Source organism: Lithobates pipiens, unplaced genomic scaffold (assembly GCF_037356315.1).
Source record: "Lithobates pipiens isolate NorthernLeopardFrog02 unplaced genomic scaffold, aLitPip1_a1.2 Scaffold_8, whole genome shotgun sequence".
In the NCBI taxonomy this organism is placed as follows: domain Eukaryota; kingdom Metazoa; phylum Chordata; class Amphibia; order Anura; family Ranidae; genus Lithobates; species Lithobates pipiens.
Genome location: NW_027507903.1, coordinates 208,211,901 through 208,235,711, shown reverse-complemented (window position 1 = coordinate 208,235,711; position 23,811 = coordinate 208,211,901). Strand labels below are relative to the sequence as shown.

The 23,811-nt window shown below is 44.0% G+C and overlaps 2 protein-coding genes across 9 annotated transcripts in view; one reads left to right on the top strand and one right to left on the bottom strand.

Annotated features, from left to right (window-relative positions):
- ST7 (suppression of tumorigenicity 7) overlaps positions 1-11,127 on the top strand; it is a 249,405-nt gene extending 238,278 nt beyond the window's left edge. For all 7 annotated transcript variants that reach the window (XM_077471736.1, XM_077471738.1, XM_077471735.1 and 4 more), the window contains 2 exons: positions 2,491-2,630; positions 10,835-11,127. In XM_077471736.1, coding sequence (XP_077327862.1) covers positions 2,491-2,630; positions 10,835-10,930 — 236 coding nt within the window. In that variant the 3' untranslated portion in view covers positions 10,931-11,127. The remainder of the gene's footprint in view (positions 1-2,490; positions 2,631-10,834) is intronic.
- Positions 11,128-12,303: 1,176 nt separating this feature from the next.
- WNT2 (Wnt family member 2) overlaps positions 12,304-23,811 on the bottom strand; it is a 233,456-nt gene continuing 221,948 nt past the window's right edge. The window contains exon 5 of one of the 2 annotated variants that reach the window (XM_077471742.1): positions 12,304-12,949. In XM_077471742.1, the coding sequence (XP_077327868.1) occupies positions 12,720-12,949 (230 nt within the window). In that variant the 3' untranslated portion in view covers positions 12,304-12,719. The remainder of the gene's footprint in view (positions 12,950-23,811) is intronic. The other variant, XR_013270697.1, reaches the window with a different exon arrangement.

The window sequence follows — 23,811 nt, the reverse complement described above, 5'->3', positions numbered from 1 at the left end:
GCTATTTGGTAGGGTGTCTCCCTCCCCTCAAGGCTATTGCTTTGGGACATCCCAGTAGGTAATGAATATTAGCTTAACTCTGTGTCCCTTGATGTATGAAAAAGAAAGTAGTATTTTTTTTTTTTTTTTATCATACTTGCCTGTAAAATCCCTTTCTTTGAGTACATCATGGGTCACACAGATTCCTCCCCTCGTTTTTGAGGATTCAGTGCTTGCTACAAAACTGAAGTAGTGTCCATTCACCTGGAGATGAAGTAAAACCCAGTAGGTAATGAATTTTAGCCTAACTCTGTGTCCCAGATGTAATCAAAGAAAGGGATTTTAAAGGCAAGTATGACAAAAAAAACTATTTTTATGGCTGATTTACAACATCCCATTATCATTACAACTGTTATGTGCAAAATATTAAAGCGGTAGTAAACCCGCACATTTTTTTTTTCTTTTTAAACCTGCAAAGCAAAAGGCATAATGAGCTAGTATGCACCGCATACTAGCTCATTATGAAATGCTTACCTTAGAACGAGGCCCCGACATCTGGCCCGATCCACGCCGAGGGAGCTGACATGCTCCCTTGTCGTTTCTTCCGGGTATCGCGGCTCCGGCGCTGTGAGTGGCCAGAGCCGCGATATCGTCACTCCCGCGCATGCGCGCGGGAGATTTCATTCCGGCCGCCGGCCACTGACGGATTTTCAGGCCGAGAATCCCCTTGTGCGCATGCGCCGCTGCAGTCAGCGGCGCATACCGAGGGGGATATCTCCTAAACCGTACAGGTTTAGGAGATATTTTTTTTACCTACAGGTAAGCCTTATTATAGGCTTTCCTGTAGGTAAGTTTAAAAATCGAGTATACAACCACTTTAACCACTTGCCGCCCACCCTATTACAAATAGACGGCGGCAAAGTGGTTTCATAATCCTAACCGGACGTCATATGACGTGATCAGGATTATGAGCCGCTGCGCGCCCCCGGGGGCGCGCATCGCGGCGATCGTTGTTGCGGGGTGTCAGTCTGACACCCGGCAACTACGATCTCGGTAAAGAGTCTCCGACGGAGACTCTTTACCACGTGATCAGCCGTGTCCAATCCAATAAATGGGAAGAGCCGGTGATCGGCTTTTCCTCACTCGCGTCTGTCAGACGCGAGTAGAGGAGAGCCGATCGGCTGCTCCTCTGACAGGGGGGGTCTGTGCTGATCGATTATCAGCACAGCCCCCCCGAGGATGCCCACACTGGACCACCAGGGACGCCACCAGACCACCAGGGATGCCCAGCAGAGGTAATCCTCCCTAGACCACCAGGGATGCCAGTCAGGCACAATGGATGCCAATCAGTGCCCATAATGGATGGCAATCAGTGCCCACAATGGGCATCACTGATTGGCATGCATTATTGTTTGGCACTGATTGGCATCCATTAGTACAGTATAACACCTGTGCCGCTAATGAGTGCCCACCTGTGCCGCTAATGAGTGCCCACCTGTGCCGCTAATGAGTGCCCACCTGTGCCGCTAATGAGTGCCCACCTGTGCCGCCTATCAGTGCCCACCTGTGCCGCCTATCAGTGCCCACCCATGCCCATCTGTGCCGCCTATCAATGCCCATCTGTGCCGCCTACCCATGCCCATCTGTGCCGCCTACCCATGCCCATCTGTGCCGCCCATCCATGCCAATACGTGCCAGCTATCAGTGCCAATTTGTGCCACCTATCAGTGTCCATCCGTGTCGCCCATCCGTGCCGCCTATCAGTGCCGCCTATCGGTGTCCATCAATGCCGACTCATCAGTGCCACTTCATTGGTGCCCATCAGTGCCCATCCGTGAAGGAGAAAACGTACTTATTTACAAAGTTTTGAAACTGAAACAAAAAAAAAAAACATTTTTTTTTTTCAAAATTTTCGGTATTTTTTTATTTGTAGCACAAAAAATAAAAACCGCAGAGGTGATCAAATACCACCAAAAGAAAGCTCTATTTGTGGGGAAAAAATGATAAAAATTTCATTTGGGTACAGTGTAGCATGACCGCGCAATTGTCATTCAAAGTGCGACAGCGCTGAAAGCTCAAAATTGGTCTGGGCAGGAAGGTGTTTAAGTGCCCTGTATTGAAGTGGTTAAAGCAATGCAGTGGTATATTTAAAGCTGTAAAGTAAACCTTAGGATCTGATGATTCAGGTGGTTTACATAAGAGTGGAGGTTAGACGTGCCCTCATCCCTATCACTGGTTCCTGCACTACATTGTCAAAGTGTCCACATTATCATACACATTTGTGTGTATGTCGGTGTAAAACTATGTTGTGTTTTCAAGAGATGGCCAATGCACTGGATGTTGCTTTCCTCTTGCAAACCTTCTGTGTTTGTAGAGCATTGACTTGGTGCAATATCCTAAAAGAAATGTGTGCTTCTTGTCGCACAGCTCGAGTGCCAAACAAATACTGCTTTTTAATGGTGTTTTCATTTTTCAAAAGTAACCCCTTAAATCCTTGTTCTTTGTTTTTAGCATTTCATGAAGTTTCAGTCTATCCAAAGAAAGAACTTCCTTTCTTCATACTCTTCACAGCGGGCCTATGCTCTTTCACAGCTATGCTGGCTCTTCTCACACATCAGTTCCCAGAACTCATGGGAGTTTTTGCAAAAGCTGTAAGTATGTCTTACCTTGATATTGGCGTACCACAACCTGTTATGTGTTTTGGTTTATTTAAATCTAATGCTTGGTAAAATTCGGTACGTTAAAACACAAATTATGTATACAGGAGTACAGTATAGGAAATGTTCTACGTTTTGATTCAAACAAGTTTCCAGTGGTAGATTATAGATATTGGGGTACTTTTAAGTAAGTAGTTTACAGTGTGTCCTAATATATTGTGAATATCATCCCAACACGCAGATCAATTTTTAGTACATTAACCACTTCCCCCTGTAGGCCATCATATGACTTCCTGGATTTTGCGAGAGGATATCTGAATGATGCCTGCTGCTACAGGCATTATTCAGATATCATTTTTTTCAGCTGGCGATTCTGTGCACCATAAGAAAAATCATAGAGACAGTTCAGCCGCTTGATCGTTCTTACAGGCGGGGTAAGGCGACATCCTCCGGTTCTTCTCCTGGCTTGCCCCTGCGATCGGTGAGTTGAACAATTTAATCACCCCCGGAAATTAAGCCTAGAGATTTCCGGAGACCAGATGGTCCCCATTCATCTCTATGACCCTTGGAGACCCGGGCACGGCCTTATGTCATCACGTCCGGACCAGTGAAAGTAAACAATGGCAGGTACGCGAGATTTTTTTGATTTTATTTATTTATTTATTTTTAGCTCAGCCTTTCTAGCCTGAAGGAGAGATGTGGGGTCTTATCCTACAAAAAGAGGACCTGTCACACATTATTCCTATTACAAGGGATGTTTACATTCCTTGTAATAGGAATAAAAGTGAAAACAAAAATGTTTTTTTTTTAAAGAGAAAGTGTAAAAAAAAAAAAGTAAAATAAAATAAACAGAAGCGTCGGCATACACAAGTCGTGCCCACATATGTAAATGGAGTTCAAATCACACATGTGAGGTATTGCCTTGTGCGTTGGGCTAGAATTGTTGCTCTTGCTCTAAGACCTTCTCTAACTATAAACGGGTAACCTGTAAACAATTTTAAAGCGGAGGTCCACCCTAAAGTGGACCTTACGCTCATCGGAACCCTCCCCCCCTCCGGCGCCACAATTGGCACCTTTCAGGGGGGAGGGGGGTGCAGATACCTGTACAGTACAGGTATCTGCACCCACTTCCGGGATAGCTCTCTGCGGAAAGGGGCGTAGATTACGCCCCTTTCCACAAGTGCCCGCCCCTTTCCGCAAGTGCCCCGCTGCCTGCTGGGAAACACACAGATCCCAGAGGCAGCGGGGACCGTCCTTATTGCGCAGCGCGACTCGCGCATGCGCAGTAGGGAACCGGGAAATTAAGCCGAAAGGCTCCATTTCCTGATTCCCATACCCAAGATGGCGGCGGCAGGACCCGAGAGACGATCTAGAGATTGGCTTCGGGTGCCGACATCGCGGGCGCGCTGGACAGGTAAGTGTCACTATTTTAAAAGTCAGCAGCTGCAGTATTTGTAGCTGCTGGCTTTTAAAAAAAAAAAAAAAACCCGGAGTCCCGGTGGAGATTTTTTAGGTACCAAAGGTTGGCGCCATTCCACGAGTGTATGCAATTTTAAAGCTTGGCATGCTAGGTATCTATTTACTTGGCGTAACCTCATCATTTCAAAAATCTCTGTGCAAATACCATGTGATATAAAAAGTTGCAACAACCACTATTTTATTCCCTAGGGTCTCTGCTAATAAAAACATATATAATGTTTCAGGATTTTGAGAAATTTTCTAGAAATTTTTAATTTTTTTTTACATGTAGGAGTTAAGTGGCAGAATTGTTCAGGATGGGAAGTGGTTAACCGCTTGTCGACCAGCCGCCTCAGTTTTACTGCGGCAGGTTGGCTCCGCTGCAAGAAATATCGCGAGGTCTGTATAGCAGGCGTGCGTGCCCGCCGCAAGCTCTGTAAGTCAGACTGCGGATCCTGTGGACTCAGTCCGCGGGGATACCCGCAATCGTCACACGGAGAGGAAGAAAGGGAAAATGCTGATGTAAACAAGCATTTCCCCGTTCTGCCTAGTGACACTGATCACAACTCCCTGTAATCGGGAGCGGTGATCAGTGATATGTCACACGTAGCCCATCCCCATACAGTTAGAATCACTCCCTAGGGCACACTTAACCACTACAGCGCCACCTAGTGTTAACCCCTTCACCGCCAGTCACATTTACACAGTAATCCATGCATTTATAATCGCACTGAAATCTGTATAAATGTGAATGGTCCCAAAATAGTGGCAAAAGTGTCCGATATGTCCGCCATAATGTCAGTCACGATAAAAATTGCTGATCGCCACCATTACTAGTAAAAAAAAAACAAAAAAAATTAATAAAAATGCCATAAAACTATCCCCTATTTTGTAGACGCTATAACTTTTGCGCAAACCAATCAATAAACGTTTATTGCAATTTTTTTTTTTAACCAAAAATATGTAGATGAATATGTATCACACATACAACATGCTATCAGAAGGTATAAATATCCCAGAACTAACTGATCAAAGTAAAGACTGCAAACGCTCCAAAATATTTGGGCTTTCGATGGTACATCATCTGCTTTTTATTTAATATCTGTCAATGTGACTTTTTTCTTGATACTTGCGTTGTTGCCATCTACACTAAGGTGAAAATTTTTATTAAACTGTGATGTAGAGGACATTTGCACATCGCAGCCCTTCACTGCATATAAAGCTCTCAGAGGAGAGACGGTTTATTAACATTTGCACTTCTCTTCTGTGACGTGGAAGAGAAGTGAATGCAATGCCCAGTGAATGGTTGAGATGTGTAGAGTAAGTGGGATTTGTGTCGATCTTGCAAAATCATGGGCAGAAATACGACCGAATGCACAGTAAAATGGAAAAGTTAACTAAATGAGTTAAAAAAATAAAAAGTTGATGAAATACCTATGTAAGAGGACCATTCATTTGTTGTTAACAGGAATATATTGGGGTCTAGTGGTCCCTTAAGCATTAGGGTATTTTTTTTAAGGCTTAAAGGTACCCAACTATTAGTGGCTATAGGGGGTGTGTGGGTGTGTGTGTGTGTGTGTGTGTGTGTGTGTGTGTGTGTGTGTGTGTGTGTGTGTGTGTATATATATGTATAATATATATTGGCCATAACTTTATAATCACACATCTAAGATAGAGTAGGTCCCCCATTTGCCCTGGCCTGTTGGGGCATAGATTCCACTAGACCTCTGAAGGTGTCATCAAGCCATCAATAGCAGATCCTTTAGACCCTTTTCACAGTGAGGCAATTTTCAGGCATTTTAACACTTGAAATGGCCTATAAAAAGCACCTGAAAACTGCCTCACATTCTGTGCAGTGAATGATCAGCGCTTTGAAAGTGCTGCAAAATGGAACTCTTTCTTTTAAGGTTAAAACCACCTGCTATCGACCGAAGAGCGCCACAGAAACACTGCTAAAGTGCTGCAAAAACGAGCAGCGCTTTAGCGCTGTTTTAACATCTCTGCAGCACAAAAGGGGCCTTAAGTCCTGTAAGTTGTGAAATGGGGGCTCCATAGATTGGACTTGAAACTGCCTTCAGAAATACCATTTCCAGGAAGGGGTGACCATGTTTATTTAGGTGGTATGTGTCAAGTAGAATCCAAGTGAATGGCAGGACCAAAGCCTTCGCAGTATAAAATTGCTCAAAGCATCACACCTTCATTGTCCACGGTTCATCCTGGTGTCATCTCTTCCCCAAGTAAATGTCACACCAAAGGCCATCCGCATGATGTAAAAGGATTCATCAGACTAGGCTGATCTGTGTGCGCGCGCGCCTGCCTTCCTCCTCACGTTGCGGTCATTTCCCTCTTCTCTACTTACTATCGCCACCTCTGAGGTAGAGAAGAAGGGATACATGCACCAGATTCTGAGTGCTCCAGTTTTAATAAATGTTCCCTCTGTGTCCCCACTGGAGGTTCACCCTCACTATTGGGCTGATTGACCATTATCTCTGCTATTGAAATGATAAGAAATCCAATATTTTTGAGTTGTCACAGGAACAGAATGGGAGCAATGGTGGTAAGTGGGAATCTGTTCTAGTGACAACTGCTGTGCTAATTACTTCTGGACTGTTGACTCTGGCACAGAAAGTGAGAACTCCCTGACAGGACAAATATAGTCCCTCAATTTTCTCTCTTAGGCTTCTTTCACATTAGCATTTCACAACAATTGAATCTATTTAGGAATATGTACTTCAACGCCTTGAAAGAAGGTACTGGAGAAGGTAGAGTGGATGAAGAAGAGGATACTGCAGAGAAATTTTCACCTGCATTTTATAAAACACTTACTGATGTGATGATTGCTAATCAACTAAGACTGCTTAGCAGCACTGGAATCTCCTACTGCCCATGGAGCCTGTATAGGCAAAGTCTACAAAAGCAATCCTAAAAATATATTTATTCTTCCAAAACTCTTTGTAGAGTTTTATATCCTATGGAAAAGGATTTTAAGGAAAACGGTCTATCCCGGTAGTGGATCCTGCTGGTTTTGTGCTCAAATAGCATTCTCTGTGTTATTTTTTAACCACTTGACCTCCGGAAGATTTACTACCCCCCCCAACACCCCCCCATGACCAGGCCACGTTTTGCTATATGGCACTGCATTACTTTGACAATTGCACGGTCATGCAAAGCTGTACCACAATAAAATGTCACTTGTTTTCCACACAACAATCTTTCTTTTGGTGGTATTTGATCACCACTGTGTTTTTTTTGGGGGGGGGGGGGGGGGGCTGTTTTTGCGCTACAAACTAAAAAAAAAAAGCGACTTTGGAAAAAATAAATATTTTTTCTTTCTGCTATAAAACATATCCAATAAAAATAGAAAAAAAATCGAATTTCTTCATAAATTTAGGCCAATATATATTCTGCTACATGTTTTTGTTAGAAAAAAAATTATTCCAATAAGCGCATATTGATTGGTTTACGCAAATGTTATACGGATATATACTGAAATTTGCGGCAATCAGACACTTTTGACACTTTGTGGGAACCAGTAAAACTAATACAGTGATCAGTGCTAAAAATATGCACGGTCACTGTACTGATGACACTGGCTGGGAAGGGGTTAAACGTCTAGGGCAATCAAAGGGTTAAATGTGTGCCTAACCAGTGTATGTGTGTTGCTTTCACTAGGCGAAGAGATGGCTTTTACTCCCTGCTTTGCAGGAACACAGAATCCTCCCTCCCCTGTCAGAATGACACTCTGACTTGTTTACATAGGCAGATCTCTGTTCTGCATCTCTGACTGACAATCGGTAGGTGCTGGCGGACATTGAGTGCCCGCCACCTTCAGATCAGTTTCAGTTCTTCAAAAAAAAAAAAACGTTTGAACCGATTTTAATATAAGCATTTGTATTTATACCGTCTTTTTACAGGGTAGATGTTTAGGCTTCTGCTGATACAAGCTTTGGCTGCAAGGTTCTACACGATGTCATCTGAGTGTTTCGGGTCTGTTTTTGTGGGCCAGTTTGTTTTATTGTTGGCTACCCATCACGTTATTGCTTGAGGACATCGCATGGTCTATGAAATTGGTTTCCAGCGGCCGAGGGCTTTTGCTAGCCTTTATCCGGCCCTTGGGGCAATGTTCCTCCCAAAGATATTAGGCACAATTTCTTCCACTGACATGAATGATGGGGCACTAGTCAGCCCACTATAATTAATGATATTGAAACCAACAATGAGGTACTATTACTAAACCGCCCTCGTGAACTTTTCAAACTAGTCACCCAGACTACGAACCCTGCCTGTTTAGAGCCCCCTGCAAATGAAACGCAAGATTTCTGCAACGAGTTATCGGATTTTTTTTATCAACAAAAGCGACAACATTCGGAAGGTAATTCAACAAAAAAAACAACCAACCTGATTCAACGAAAGCAAAAAGAGGAAATCAATTCGAACATCACACAATCACCAAATTTTTCGCTGATCCTGATCACCACTGACACCACCACAAACATCATCAGAAGCCTCCGAGACAGCACTTCACCCAATGACATAATTCCCACAAAACTCCTGAAAGAATGTTCCGACATCTTGGCTCCTGCTATAACACAGTTATAATCAGTATAATAGTCGTTCAAAGAAGGGATTGTTCCGACCGCCCTCAATTAAGGCATAATCAAACCCCTACTAAAGAAACCGAACCTTGACCCCAAAGACCCTAACTACCGCAGACTGGTAACAAGCTTGAACACCATCTCCAAAATTATGGAAAAAGCAGTAGTACAGCAGCTACAACTCCATCTGGACACACACAAACTCTTGGACCCACTTCAATCAGGCTTCCGTCCAGGCCATGGCACTTCTCAAAATATGGGATGACGCCCTGGAAGCAGCAAATGACGGAGAATCATGTCTCCTGGTACTTCTGGGCCTCAGTGCAACGTTCGACACAGTGGACCACAATACTCTGCTCATACGCCTCAAAGAAGTAGCAGGAGTCAAGATTCCGATCTACCATGGTTCGCATCCTTCTTAGGTAATCGCTCACAGACAGTGAAACTAAGAGCCTTCACATCTGAAACGCAGGAAATTTCGTATGGAGTCCATCAAGGATCACCCCTGTCACCCATGCTCTTCAACATCTACATCCGCTCTCTCCTCAAAATCATCAGGAAAACAGACCTATGCTTCCATTCATACGCGGATGACACTCAACTCTACTTTCGCATCACCGGACAAAATGTCCAATACCAGGAACTAGAAAAATGCCTCACATTGATGCATGACTTGATGACCACAAGCTCCCTCAAACTCAATGGATCCAAAACGGAGCTTCTTCTCCTCAACGCAAACACAAAAACTAAGACCCCTTGGCCACCACCCACCATCCTTGGACAGACCATCTCCCCAAGCACCAAAGCCAAAAGTCTGAGTCCTCTTCGACTCAGATGTCGATGGATGCACAAATAGGATCAGTATTCAGTAGATCTTACCATCTTCTCCGCCTGCTACGTAGACTCATCCCCTTCGTTCCGGAAAAAGAAAAAGCAGTAGTAGTTGGAACAATCATCAATTCCCGACTCGACTACACAAACTCCCTCTACATTGGACTACCCAAATACCAGATTGCATGCCTACAAGTCCTCCAAAACACAGCAGCAAGACTAGTCACAGGAAAAAAAAAACCCTGGGAATAAATCTCCCCATCCCTAAGGACCCTACGTTGGCTAACCATAAAGGATCGGATCACTTTCAAGACCCTCTGCCTCACCCACAAATGCACACAAGGAAACGCTCCCCAATACCTATGCGAGAAAATAAAACACTACACACCCAATCACAGCCTCCGATCAACTAACCAAAACCTCCTAGTCATCCCTAAATCCTGCTACAAATCAAAGGGAGAACGAAGATTCGCAGTCCAAGGACCACGGCTATGAAGCACTCTACTCTCTAATATCTGCATGGAAGAAGACCATCAGGCCTTCAGAAAAAAACTCAAGACCCACCTCCTTCTAAGAAGCAGGAAAGGACGGATCAAGCGCCTTGAGGTGTTCCAGTTCTCAGTTGTAGCGCTATACAAGTTATTCATTCACTGATACCAATCGTGGTGTAGTATTCCTCCTCCTACTGACCAACAACCCCGAGGCCATGTTTATTCTCACTGATGCTGGGCCTGGGACATTGTCTACTCCCACTGGCCACAATCCAGCCCCCCCCCCCCCCCAAGTCTGAAGAACAGTAAACTGGCTCTTTGAAAAGTTTGGAGACCCCTGGTCTATGATTTCCTGTCCAGTGCTGTATGATTAAGATAATGGGAATTTTAACTTACCAGGAAATGTCTGCATCATGTGTGATTACGCTCACACGTTCCTGACACACAGCACTGTGAATTGGGGTGCCTTGAGACAGAAAAAGGTTGAAAAACACTACCCTACTCTATCCGGAATTTTCACACTATCTCTATTGATCTGCATAGATCAATGCTAGAGCACATGGAAAACAAGAATTTTTCTGTGTGCGCTGTGTAAAAATGCAGCATGCTGTGGTGCAAAGAGTTAGGTGTGATTCATAATGACACTGCCCCTACACAATGTACACTAGCATACTGAGTGCATTAATGCATTTGTGTTAAGAAAAAAAATAAAAATCCCTTAAAGTGAAGCTGTGTTTTATGAGAACAGTACTGTTTTGTTTTTTTAAAACTTTTGAAAATTTTTGTTCTGCCTCATTCTAATCTTTTTTAATTTTCTTAACAGTTCCTGAGCACCTTGTTTGCACCTTTAAACTTTGTCATGGAGAAAGTGGAAAGCATACTCCCCTCCAGTTTGTGGCACCAACTTACTCGAATCTGACACTTTTGCAGCACTACAAGATGAACACAACAACTCAGCCGCATGACTAACAGAAGACCAATTACCTAAAAAGAATAGACTGTTCTCAGAAACAAATTGTTTTTGTTGTTAATGGGAAAACATGATGTTCAGTTCTGCTATATTTTGCCTTCAGGAGCAGAAAACGATTCTTTAAAATAAAACTTTTGTGTATGGCAGCAACACGTTTTATTGAATTTATAATGTGGTACTTCATCACCATACAAATATTTTTGGTGTCCGGCCAATCTAATAATTTTAGTTCAATTCCTACAGAAGATAATGCTCTATATCCGCTAACAATACTAATGACTGAAGTTCATTCTTGTGGCTGAACAGAAAAAGAAGCCGTCTCAGTGCTATGTGTGAGCAATAAGAGGAAGACCTTTGGAACTCTTCCACAACATTCCCTACTCGGTGTCCCATAACTTTCAAGAATCAGCTTCGTAAATACATCTAAAGCAAGGTACTAAGGGTTTCATGCCACTCCCTGGTAGTTATATTGAGCTGTTTAAAAACAAAACAAAAAAAAACATAAGTGGGTCCACTGCTTGTTAAAATGTAAAAGCGTGGATTTCTTTCATGGTAGTAGCATTAGAACTAACCTCTGCAGGCCACATGTGGGTAATAAATCAATATGCCTATAAAATTACTTTATGTGAAGTTTCACCACCATTTGCATACAAAGTACATGATTTAAAATTGTGTGAACTGTCACCTGCTTTATATGACTTTTTGTTGTAGAAAGCAACTAGCACAAATCGTAATGCTTCATTTATGTCTGTTGGTGATTTCTCATTGCAGAAAGTTTGCATCACAATACTTTAATTCTGCACATTGGCATGGGCTATAATAATAAAAGAGCATCAAAGTAACTGTTGCAGTTAGGTGTAAATCAATTTAAAGCAGCGTTCCACCCCAAAATGAAACTTCCACTTTTCGGAATACTGTATAATCCAGCTATTTGCTCCCACTTCCGGGCATAGATAGCCGCAGTATCTGCAGATATCTATGCCATATCCGGCGCCTCCTCTGTCCGTGTCCCCCAGCAAGGGAGCGGTGTCCCAGAGCAGGGACCAGTGGGATTGCGCATGAGCAGTAGGGAACCAGCGCCTCCACCCGAGGGACAGATCGGCAGATGCTGACATTGTGAACGCCCTGGACAGGTAAGCTGCAGTATTTGTAGCTGCTGACTTTTAAAGAAAAAAATGACTACCAGGCTGCAACACAGTCCAGATGTTGGACATACCAGACTTCCATACACTAATTAACCTTCATTAAAAGGCTACATTTGTAATTACATACAGCAACTGCTTTATGTTATATTTTACAAATATGAAGAATGTACAAGACAATTTTACCCAATTTTTTTTTATTTCACAGATGTAAAGTGATGAGATAGGAAGACTAAATTGCTGGTGTGTGAAGTGATTGCACTATCAGGTCTCCATTTCAGATGATACACACATTCTGTACTGGGAAAGCACAAATGTATCACCTTGTTTGATGGCAGGTTCAATAAAAACAACCATCAAGTATTTTCTGTGTGAGCACAAGTAGACGATACATATTTTGGAGTATACATTACTGAAAATTACACATCTTTAACAGACAGCTCAAATATATTTTAGTAACTGTTGCAATAAAGACTCTATTTACAATATAAGTTATTATAATTTAAAAGTGGTATAAAGGAATAGAGCAACTCTTCAATCCACAGTTATTTACAGCACATATGTCTTCAGAGAAGGTAGAACAGTGACCTGGACACCTAAATTTTTTCCCTCCAGGATGCATCTTTGGTGTCTTTACATGTGTACACGTCCACAGTCTCCAGACAGTCTTTACAGCGCACAGCACAGCACCAGTGAAACTTACATTCACACTTTACCATTTTAGTAATGCGAGCTGTATCGTATCCTCTTCCACAGCACATGACCTCACAACTATCCATTCCACGTGATGACTGGTTGCATACTCTGCCAGCTGTTCCAAATGAGCCTAGGTCATGAAAAGAGCAGGTGATGTTACAACTATTTTACTGCCATTCTCAAACATTTTTGAAGAATGATTCTTCCTTAAAGTGGAACTTTACACATAACAACTTGATCAAAAATAATGTTCTTCAGTAAGGAACAAAGTAATTTATGCTACCAAAATTAGTGTGACATAAATTGCCTCCAGTATTGCTCCTGTTATTTTTTTTCTTGCTGGAGGCTGCCATTTTGTTGAAGCCCAGAGCCCTGCAGTGGAACTAAAACCATTGATTTAACACTTTCAAAAAAACGGTTACATTCCTGGAATGCTAAGATTGCTAATTGTCAAACCATCAAATGGCTGGGGTCATAACTGATCTTATGTGCAACACCATGGCAGTTGCAGATCAAACAGAAGCAGCTTCCTTGGCTGTAAAGGATAGGAGGGTTTAATTCCGCTTTAAGGCTGTCCGCAGATCGGCCTCTACAAACTCGACATAGAAATAGTGAGCATGTGCAGAGCAGGGTGAGACAGTATTACTGGAAACAGCATAGACACTTATTTTTAATGTTTTACATAGCAATGCTTGCAAAAGGGGCCAACCAAAAGTGATTTAGCAGGACTTCTTTAGTTTAATGTGGAACTTTACTCAGAAAATAATTTTTTTGAGTGGGCTTGGGGTTTCAGTCCAATGCTGGATCTTCACAGCCTAATGAGAATCCTCTCCCCAGTTTTGGCACATTGGCGCCAAGCAGAAACATATTTCAGTTTAGCTTTTAGGCCTCATGCACACTGGACATTTTGCCAACTACCCCTAGACCCCTGACCCCTGCTGGCAGCAAAGTTTCGGCAGAGAAAATACCTTTAAACTCCAGTAACAAGTTTAGGTGTGTAAAGCGCTTGGGCATTAATTCCTTTTTATTGGCCAGAATAACATTTTATTCTGGCCACTGAAATGTATTATTGCTTAAGTGCATTTACCTGTGTTTGTTTAGGCACGTCAAAAATTCCCCCCCCCCCACCAAAACGCTGCTGCTCCTGGCTGTGGGGTTTTTCTTCCACCTCTAAATGCCTTTGTATGCATGGTCACATGTGCTAATACACAGGGGAGTTTAGATACAGGAGAAAAAAACTGCCAGACACCCCTAGGAGCAGCATATCTAATGTCTGTGTGTGCATAAGGTATTTGTGTCACCTGCTGGAATGGAGTTTTTTTGTGTGTCTATTAAAATCCCTGGATAGTGCTAGAACATTATTTTTCAATCACTAAACTATATATGTATATATATATATATATATATATATAGCCAGTTTTGATTTCATTTTCAAATTAGTCTAGAGTCTCCCTGATCACTTCCAGGTTCATAGTATGTAGAGAAGACCAATAGACTTCTCATACCATTCTCAATCCTAAAGGAGTATTTTATGGTTCCAGACTTCAGCAAAAGACAAGTGAGCCATAAAACTATATTTGTTCTCACTGCTTGCCATAGCAAGGCCAGTGGCTTCATTACTTTCTGAGGATCCAAGAAAAATCTGCAGATTAGGAGCTTGCCGTTTGCAGATCAGCGTTTATTTAAAAGATAAAGAAAATATGTAGAAAACTGTGCCTATTCCTACTTAAATAAGCACTTCTGGATTAGGTGAAAAAGAATGAATTCCTTAATCGGAATAATATGTGGCCAGTTAGGGCTAAAGCTGCTACCATAAAGCTCAATCAGGGTACAAGAAACCTATATAGGCAGTGCTATAAACTCCAATAAATACAGTACAAATAACACTTTTTGTTTTTATATCATGCAGTGCAATCATATGCATAAGAGAGTCCATATTAAAGCCATGAGACTGTCCAGAGAGAAGTTAAAATTCTGCTTGCAAAATTATAAGCTGTACTCGCATCCCCCTTCAAATTAAACTCTAACTGGAATCGGCTAAATTACAGGCAAAAAACACACATAGGTTTGATCACATAGTGGTACACTTGATTCAAATCAAAATGAAATTCCACAGTGTGAAGCAGTTTAAAACGATTTATTAATTTCCACAAAACACCCCCTCTTTGGACTTGCACTTACTGAAACAATGTTGCAAACATGCATAATATTAAACAAGGTTGCATCAGCAGACCATACAGGTATAGCGTGGTGTCTCCTACCACATTTAGCTGCCCTTTCCAGCGGTAGAGAACGCTATGTCCGGAGCGGCATGCTGACGTCACTGATGGTCAACGTAAAGCCTTACCCTGGCGTGTTTCGTCATCACTGCATACTAACACCTTTTTTAATATTTTTTAAATATTTGTACTGTATTATTGGAGCTTATAGCGTTGCCTGTGTGTGTGTGTATATATATATATATATATATATATATATATATATATATATATATATATATATATATTTATTTAAAAGAAATTTGTCACAAGATTCTCTTTTGTTGATGCCTTGGCACATTTTTAGCCACTGACCTGAAAAATTATAATAAATTCTGACTTTTCTCTTTCATTTGATGCATACTTTTTCCTGGTCAGTACCTCAAATGTAATAAAACTGGACATGTCCAGGAAATTAGCATTCTCAGAGGCCAGCAAAGACATCCCCCATATTTATCCACTCACGGGTGTAACTGGAGCATAAACAGGCACACAACTAAGCATATGTCTAAATCAAAGTGTACCAAATATTAGGCACACAGTTGGGAATCCACATGCATTTACCACATGTATGAATAATGTGTGGAGTAGAAATGTAATTTAATTGTGAATTTGTTTTCTACAAAGACAATAAATCTTATCTTAAGCATTCTATGAACCACATGTGAATTGCAGAGGAACTGGTAATTTTCTACAATGTAATCCAGTCCCTGCCCACTGCATTTGGAACCTGCATCTGGGGTGTCATTTAAGTATAACCAAAGGCAAAACTTGTTCTTTGGTTTTGGATAGAGTGGAGAGGGATTATAATGCTTCTCCGGTTTCATTGCTGCCCATCACCTTCTCTATTTGTTCTGTTTACCATTATCATTAAAAGTAAGATATAAATTACCCAAATTTTGTGTTGTCCCCAGAACAGTAATAAAGGGGAAGTCTTCCAATGGGTACACCAGTTCTGGTGGCCTGGGGGTCGCCTATAGTCCTACTTTAAGATTGAATTAAAACAGCACTGCCCTTGTGATTCACAATGGGTGTCAGTGCAGTGTGGGAAATGCGTACAAATTGTGCACCACATTAGTATGAACCTAACCTAAACAACAATGCAAAATAGTGAATTTTTTGTTGTCCAACATATAAAGTTGAGGTTTCTTTGCTTAACCACTTTGCGCCCATGCTATAGCTGAAAGATGGCTACAGTGCAGTACTCAATTGCCAGGAGGGCTTCCCTGGACGTCGTCCTGTTTACATCCCGCTGGCCCAATCTGTGTTGGCTGTGTCCCTTGGACAGATCATGCTAAATGGCCAATTACAGCGGCCATTTAGCACTCAGAGTGTCCAATGAGAGATGATCTCATATTTATTTAAACCTATGGGATCATCTCTCATCACTGGCTCTCCCTCCTCACACAGAGACAGCGTGTGAGGGGGGAGCGCTTCCGTGCTGCAGCGGTAGTGAATAAAGTTACACTAACACAACACAGTGCTATCTGTCCCCAGTGCCATCTGTCAGTGTCACGTGCCATCAGTGCCACATGTCATTGTCCTGGTGCTCCAGGGCCTTCAAAAGTGTAATAGGTGGTTGAGAAATGAGATGTGTAATTTATGCTCCTAGAACACGTGATGGTGCTCCCTGCATGTTGGGCCCCTCTGTGTGGCTAGGCTATGAAAAAGTCACACACATGTGGCATCGTCATACTCGGGAGGAATAGCAGAATGTATTTTGGGGTGTCATTTGTGGTATACACATGCCATGTGAGAGAAATAACCTATTACAATGACAATTTTGTGGTAAAAAAAATATATATATTTTGCAAAGCGTTGTGGGAAAAAAATGTCATCAAAAACCTCACCATGCAGCTACAAATACCCCCCCAAATGACCCCTTTTTTTGAAAGTGGACATTCCAAGGTATTTAGTAACTTTCCTGGTTTGTTAGGGTCACAAGAAATTAGATGAATTTTTTATGATTTTCACCATAGCTTGTAGACTTTCTAACTTTCACAAAGACTAAATAATATCCTCTAATTGGGGTTATTTTTTTTTTTTTTTACCAAAGATATGTTGTAGTATAAATTGTGGCCAAAATTTATGAAGAAAAATTAATAATTTGCAAAATGTTGTCACAGAAACAAAGAAAAATCCTTTTTTTCATTCATAGCGCAAAAAAGAAAAAACCCAGGGGTGATCAAATAGTACCAAAAGAAAGCTCTATTTGTATGAAAAAAGGACAAAAATTTTATTTGGGTACAGTATTACATGACTGAGTAATTGTCATTCAAAGTGTGAGAGCACTGAAAGCTGAAAATTGGTCTGGTCACGGCGGGTGGTGTTAAGTGCCCAGTTGTCAAGTGGTGAAATTACCTCCATGCAGTGGCTAATGACGTTAAAGAAACACTCACAGCAGCCATCTCTGCCAGGACATTGCAGATAGAGTACAGGAGGTTGAAGTGTCTCTGAAGTCTCTGCTTGCCCAGCATGAGACACAAATAGATCAGTTCTGAACCTCTCAAGATGCATATACACTGCAATTAAGAGATATGCAAAGACACATGGAAGACCTTGACAACCATGGACACAGGAATAATCTACGGGTCCGTGGTGTCCCAGAGTCAATCAAATACAGCAAACTGTGACCGTCATCTTTCTTTTACAAAGGTTTTTATTAATATTAAAGAACAAGTTTACATTCCAATACAATAGGCTGTCGTACAAATAACAGTACAGGTGATTCACTGCATGGTAGTAATTAAAGCAGGCTGTTGCCCGAACGATTCCAATGTGCCCTGCGTTCGGGTGAACCCGGGTTTTCACATGACTGCAACAGAAGCATGTCATACAGTGCATTAACAGCCCATAGTAATCATCTACTGGTAATTGGTGAGACAAGAGAGAGAAGGGGAAAAGAAGATGTAGAGTGAGTCAAGGGAGGATGAAAAGAGGTTGTTGAATGAGAAGCAGGGGAGGAGTAGGGAGGATCAAAAGAGAGAAGAAGGGGGGGTCGAGGAAGAGAGAGGGGAGGGAGGGAAGAGAATGGGTTCACAGGGTGCGCACCACCGGTCCCTACATCGATAATAAAGCAACATCAAATCTAGGAGAATAATTATATGCTATCCAGGGCTGCCAGACACGCAGGAACTTGGCGTGAGTGTCTGAAAGAACAGAAGACAATTTTTCATTGACCATAACATCATTCAGGCGGTTCTTGACTGCCTCGAAACTCAGAGCCGGGGTTCTCCATGCTTTGGCTATTGTCAACTTAGTTGCAGTAAAGAGATGTTGCGCCAATTGGCGCTCTGGGCGCAACAGCTCAGTGATTGGTTTGCCAAGGAGTGCCTCAAATGGATCCTTTTTAAGATTTACTCGAAGTAGGCTACGGAGCAATGCGTACACCCTGACCCATAGTCTGCACACCCGCGGGCAGGTCCACCAAATATGGGCCATAGTGCCCTCTTGGGCACATTCTCTAAAACAAAGTGGGGAACAGGTTGGAACAAAGCGAGCCAGACGCGTCGGGGTATAATACCACCGGTATAACACCTTATATGCATTTTCCAGAATTATCACATTGCGCGAGCATTTGGATATGGCTAGGGTCATTGCCTGCCATTCCTCCGGGTCCAGCTTCTTCCCCAACTCCCTCTCCCATTGCAAATGGTAAGACCGCACAGGAGGTCTCCGCCTAGAAACCAGAGCTGAGTATATCATAGATATCAGACCAGGAGAGTGGGGCCTGGATCTGCAGATGCTCTCAAACGGTGTGACCGTCATCTTTAACAATCTCTTAGACAAACCAGCCACAGAACGTATTGAGATGGAAAGAATACACCATGCATTACGTCCAAAAGGGAGCAACAGATCCACCACGAGACATAATCTGCTGCTTAACCCAGTTTTTGTATTAAGGAGGAAATACTGAGAAAAGCTTGCAATAGAATACATATAACCCATGAATATGAAATCAGCCAATATCAAAATATATCAAGATCTCTGAAACAACTCTTCAACATCGCAAAGATCTGAGACCGTTATTAGATGTTTTGCAGACGAGAGGGATTCATTATAAATGGAAATTTCCTTTTTGCCTCTCGGCAACTACAGCTGGAAGAACAGTTCTACTAAAAGTACCAGAAGACCTTCCACAATTCTGCGACCGCCTAGGCATTCCTATGGTCCAAATTTCTGAATGGTATGCAGAATTCCATCCTCCCTCTTTAATGGGAGGAGATGGAATGGAAACACAGTCCTGCTACAGATGTCACAGGTCACCAAGACCAGATGCACCTCATCAGAATGTCCGAAGATCCTTACAGGGCCCAAGCCCCACAGGAGGCCCAGACAAGAAACATAATCTGTCATAACATCCTGGTCTGCAGCTAAGTACCATACAGGAATAATATGTTTGCTTAATAGTTCCTTTGGACTGCAAAGTTGATCGCAATTTAAAAAAAAATTAAATCACCAGTAATCTAATACATACAGAAGCTGTATAGATAAGACTGGAAAACATGTTTAACCACTTGCCGACCAGCACACGACGATGTACGTCGACAGAATGGCACGGGCAGGCAAATGGGCGTACATGTACGTCCCTTTAAATTTGCCGCCCTGCCATCGGGAGCGCGCCGCCGGCGGGGCGCTCCCGCGCTGGTCGGGACCCCCGTGAGTCCGGTCACGAGACCCGCAAACTCGATTGCCGCGGGCATACCCGCGATCGTCTCACGGAGCGGCCAAATGAAGAAATGCCGTTGTAAACAGCATTTCTCCATTCTGCCTAGCAACTAGTGACGCTGATCTCTGATCCATGTGATTGCAGCAGAGATCAGTGTTCACTAAATGAAAGCCCAAGCCCAACCCCCCCCCCCCAGTTAGTAACACACCCCTAGGAACACTTAACCCCTACACTGCCACCCACTGGTTAACCCCTTCACTGCCAGTGTCATTTACACAGGAATCACTGCATTTATATAGCAGTGATTACTGTATCAATGACAATGGTCCCAAAAATGTGTCAAAAATGTCCGATGGGTCCCCCACAATGTCGCAGTCACAATAAAAATCGCTGATCGCCGCCATTACTAGTAAAAAAAAAATAATAAAAAATTATTAATAAAAATGTTATAAAACTATCCCTATTTTGTAAACACTATAACTTTTGCGCAAACCAATCAATAATCGCTTATTGCGATTTTTTTTTACCAAAAATATGTAGAAGAATACGTATCGGCCTAAACTGAGGGAAAAAAATGTTTTTTTTATATATTTTTGGGGGATATTTATTATAACAAAAAGTAAAAAATAATGCGTTTTTTTTCAAAATTGTCGCTTTATTTTTGTTTATAGCGCAAAAAATAAAAACCGCAGGGGTGATCAAATCCCACCAAAAGAAAGCTCTATTTGTGGGGAAAAAAGGACGTCAATTTTGTTTGGGAGCCACGTCACACGACCGCGCAATTGTCAGTTAAAGCGACGCAGTGCCGAATCACAAAAAGTGGTCTGGTCTTTGACCAGCAAATTGGTCCGGTCTGAAAGTGGTTAAAGAATGAACACGGTTATTATGCAGAATGTACAGATACAAATGGTGTCTTTTTTTTTTTTTTTTTTTTACATTTTGGAGAGTTCAAAATGGCCACAATGTCAAAATTGCATACAATATTCAAAAACCAAGCAGTCGCTTAAAGAAGTAAAACACATCCAGTTGTGACTTTACCAATTGTCACAAGTCCAACTTGAACACAAACTGTCTTCTCAAAGTGTCATTGAACAAACTAAGAAATAAATTGTTGAGACGAGAACAAGGCAAGCAACTCACATTTTGAAAAAAAAAAGGGGAAGAAAACAAAAAAACCTCTAAATGATACTGGGAAATACAAACTTTCAATTATCGACCAATTGGGAAATCCATGTAAACCCTGTTCTCGTGCCCACATATGATTTCATACACCGAAATGTCAATATAACCAACAAGATTTGAAGCCGAAACATGGTTAGAAAATCTATTCACCGAACAGAAATGGGCATCATAATTCACAACCCATAATCCAGAAACCCATTGGAGACTTTCACAAATACACATTTCAAAATGTCTCTATATAAATACCACTTTTCTTACATCCTCTACCAGGTCTAGGCTCTCATTGCGAGTTCAATTTAGGTTATAATGCCCCACAGCAGATAGCCTCCTAAAAAGATATAACTGATACACTGTGTACATCTCCTTTCTGCTGACTCCCCCTGGTATAGATCCTGATCCCAATCCCCATCTTAGGCCGCGTACACACGCGCGGACTGTTTGCCCAACCTTGTTCGTCAAACAGTTTCGGCAAACAGTCCGCTCAAAATTTGCATGAGCGGACTTGCCCACACACGAGCGGACTGTTTCAGCAAACTGTTTGCCAAACAGTTCGCTCAACTTTTGAAATGAACGGACTCGCCCACGTAAGGAGGAGGCAAATCCGCCCATTTCGAGCGCGTGTACAGGTAGGCGGGGCCCGCGAAGGAGACGTCGCGGGCTCCGCCGCCTGGAATGGGCTTAAAGGGGAACCCCAACGCCGAAAAAAATCGGCGTGGGGGTTCCCCCAAAGTCCACACCAGACCCTTGTCCGAGCACGCTACCCGGCCGGCCAGGAAAGGGGGGCGAGCGAGCGCGCCCCCCCTCCTGAGCCGTACCAGGCCGCGTGCCCTCAACATGGGGGGGTGCCTTGGGGAAGGGGGGCCGCGCGGCCCCCCCACCCCAAAGCACCTTGTCCCCATGTTGATGAGGACAAGGGCCTCTTCCCGACAACCCTGGCCGTTGGTTGTCGGGGTCTGCGGGCGGGGGGCTTATCGGAATCCGGGAGCCCCCTTTAAGAAGGGGGCCCCCGGATACCGGCCCCCCACCCTATGTGAATGAGTATGGGGTACAATGTACCCCTACCCATTCACCTGTAAAATAAAGTACAAAAAAAAACACAACACAGGGGAAAAAATATTTTATTGCACAGCTCCGGGGGTCTTCCGTCTTCGGGGGTCTTCTCGCCGGACTCCTCCGCTATCTGTGTGTAGCTCTTTTACTAGCGGAGGAGTCCGGCTTTCTTCCTCCCCGCCGCCGGCCTCTTCTCCCGACTTCGGGGGTCTTGTCCCCCTCTTCGGTTCTTCTGCCGGGCCACCGCGCCTTCTTGTAGCTCTTTTACAGGCAGTGGCCCGGTCTTCTGTCGCCGCCGCCTTCCGTTCTTCTGTCGCCGCCTTCGGGTCTTCTGCCGGGCCACCGCGCCTTCTTGTAGCTCTTTTACAGGCGGTGGCCCGGTCTTCTGTCGCCGCCGCCGCCGCCGCCTTCCGTTCTTGTTCTTCTTCTTCTTCTCCTGGAGATGTTGACTCGACGAGCTCTCCGGCCGGAATGCCAGAGCCGCGCTGTGCGGTCACTTATATAGTGACAATGGGGCGGTGTCACATGGTATATGTCACATGGGTTGGTCACATGGTGACCCCGCCCCCTTACGATGTCATAGTCCCCATGTGACATCAACCCATGTGACCAACCCATGTGACATATACCATGTGACACCGCCCCATTGTCACTATATAAGTGACCGCACAGCGCGGCTCTGGCATTCCGGCCGGAGAGCTCGTCGAGTCAACATCTCCAGGAGAAGAAGCAGAAGAACAAGAAGAAGAACAAGAACGGAAGGCGGCGGCGGCGACGACAGCGGCGACAGAAGACCGGGCCACCGCCTGTAAAAGAGCTACAAGAAGGCGCGGTGGCCCGGCAGAAGAACCGAAGGCGGCGACAGAAGAACGGAAGGCAGCGGCGACAGAAGACCGGGCCACCGCCTGTAAAAGAGCTACAAGAAGGCGCGGTGGCCCGGCAGAAGAACCGAAGAGGGGGACAAGACCCCCGAAGTCGGGAGAAGAGGCCGGCGGCGGGGAGGAAGAAAGCCGGACTCCTCCGCTAGTAAAAGAGCTACACACAGATAGCGGAGGAGTCCGGCGAGAAGACCCCCGAAGACGGAAGACCCCCGGAGCTGTGCAATAAAATATTTTTTCCCCTGTGTTGTGTTTTTTTTTGTACTTTATTTCACAGGTGAATGGGTAGGGGTACATTGTACCCCATACTCATTCACATAGGGTGGGGGGCCGGTATCCGGGGGCCCCCTTCTTAAAGGGGGCTCCCGGATTCCGATAAGCCCCCCGCCCGCAGACCCCGACAACCAACGGCCAGGGTTGTCGGGAAGAGGCCCTTGTCCTCATCAACATGGGGACAAGGTGCTTTGGGGTGGGGGGGCCGCGCGGCCCCCCCTTCCCCAAGGCACCCCCCCATGTTGAGGGCACGCGGCCTGGTACGGCTCAGGAGGGGGGGCGCGCTCGCTCGCCCCCCTTTCCTGGCCGGCCGGGTAGCGTGCTCGGACAAGGGTCTGGTGTGGACTTTGGGGGAACCCCCACGCCGTTTTTTTTCGGCGTTGGGGTTCCCCTTTAAGCCCATTCCAGGCGGCGGAGCCCGCGACGTCTCCTTCGCGGGCCCCGCCTACCTGTTCACGCGCTCGAAATGGGCGGACTTTCCGAGCGGGAACAGTCCGCTCATTTCGAAAGTACAGCGGACAGGCCCACACACGGGCGGACTGTTCGCTCAAACACAGTTTCAGCGGACAGTTTTTCGGAATTTCCGAAAGACTTTGTCCGTCCAACTGTCCGCTGAAACTGTCCGCTGAAAGCCCACACACGAGCGGACTGTCCGCCCAAACACTGTTCAGCGGACAAGGTT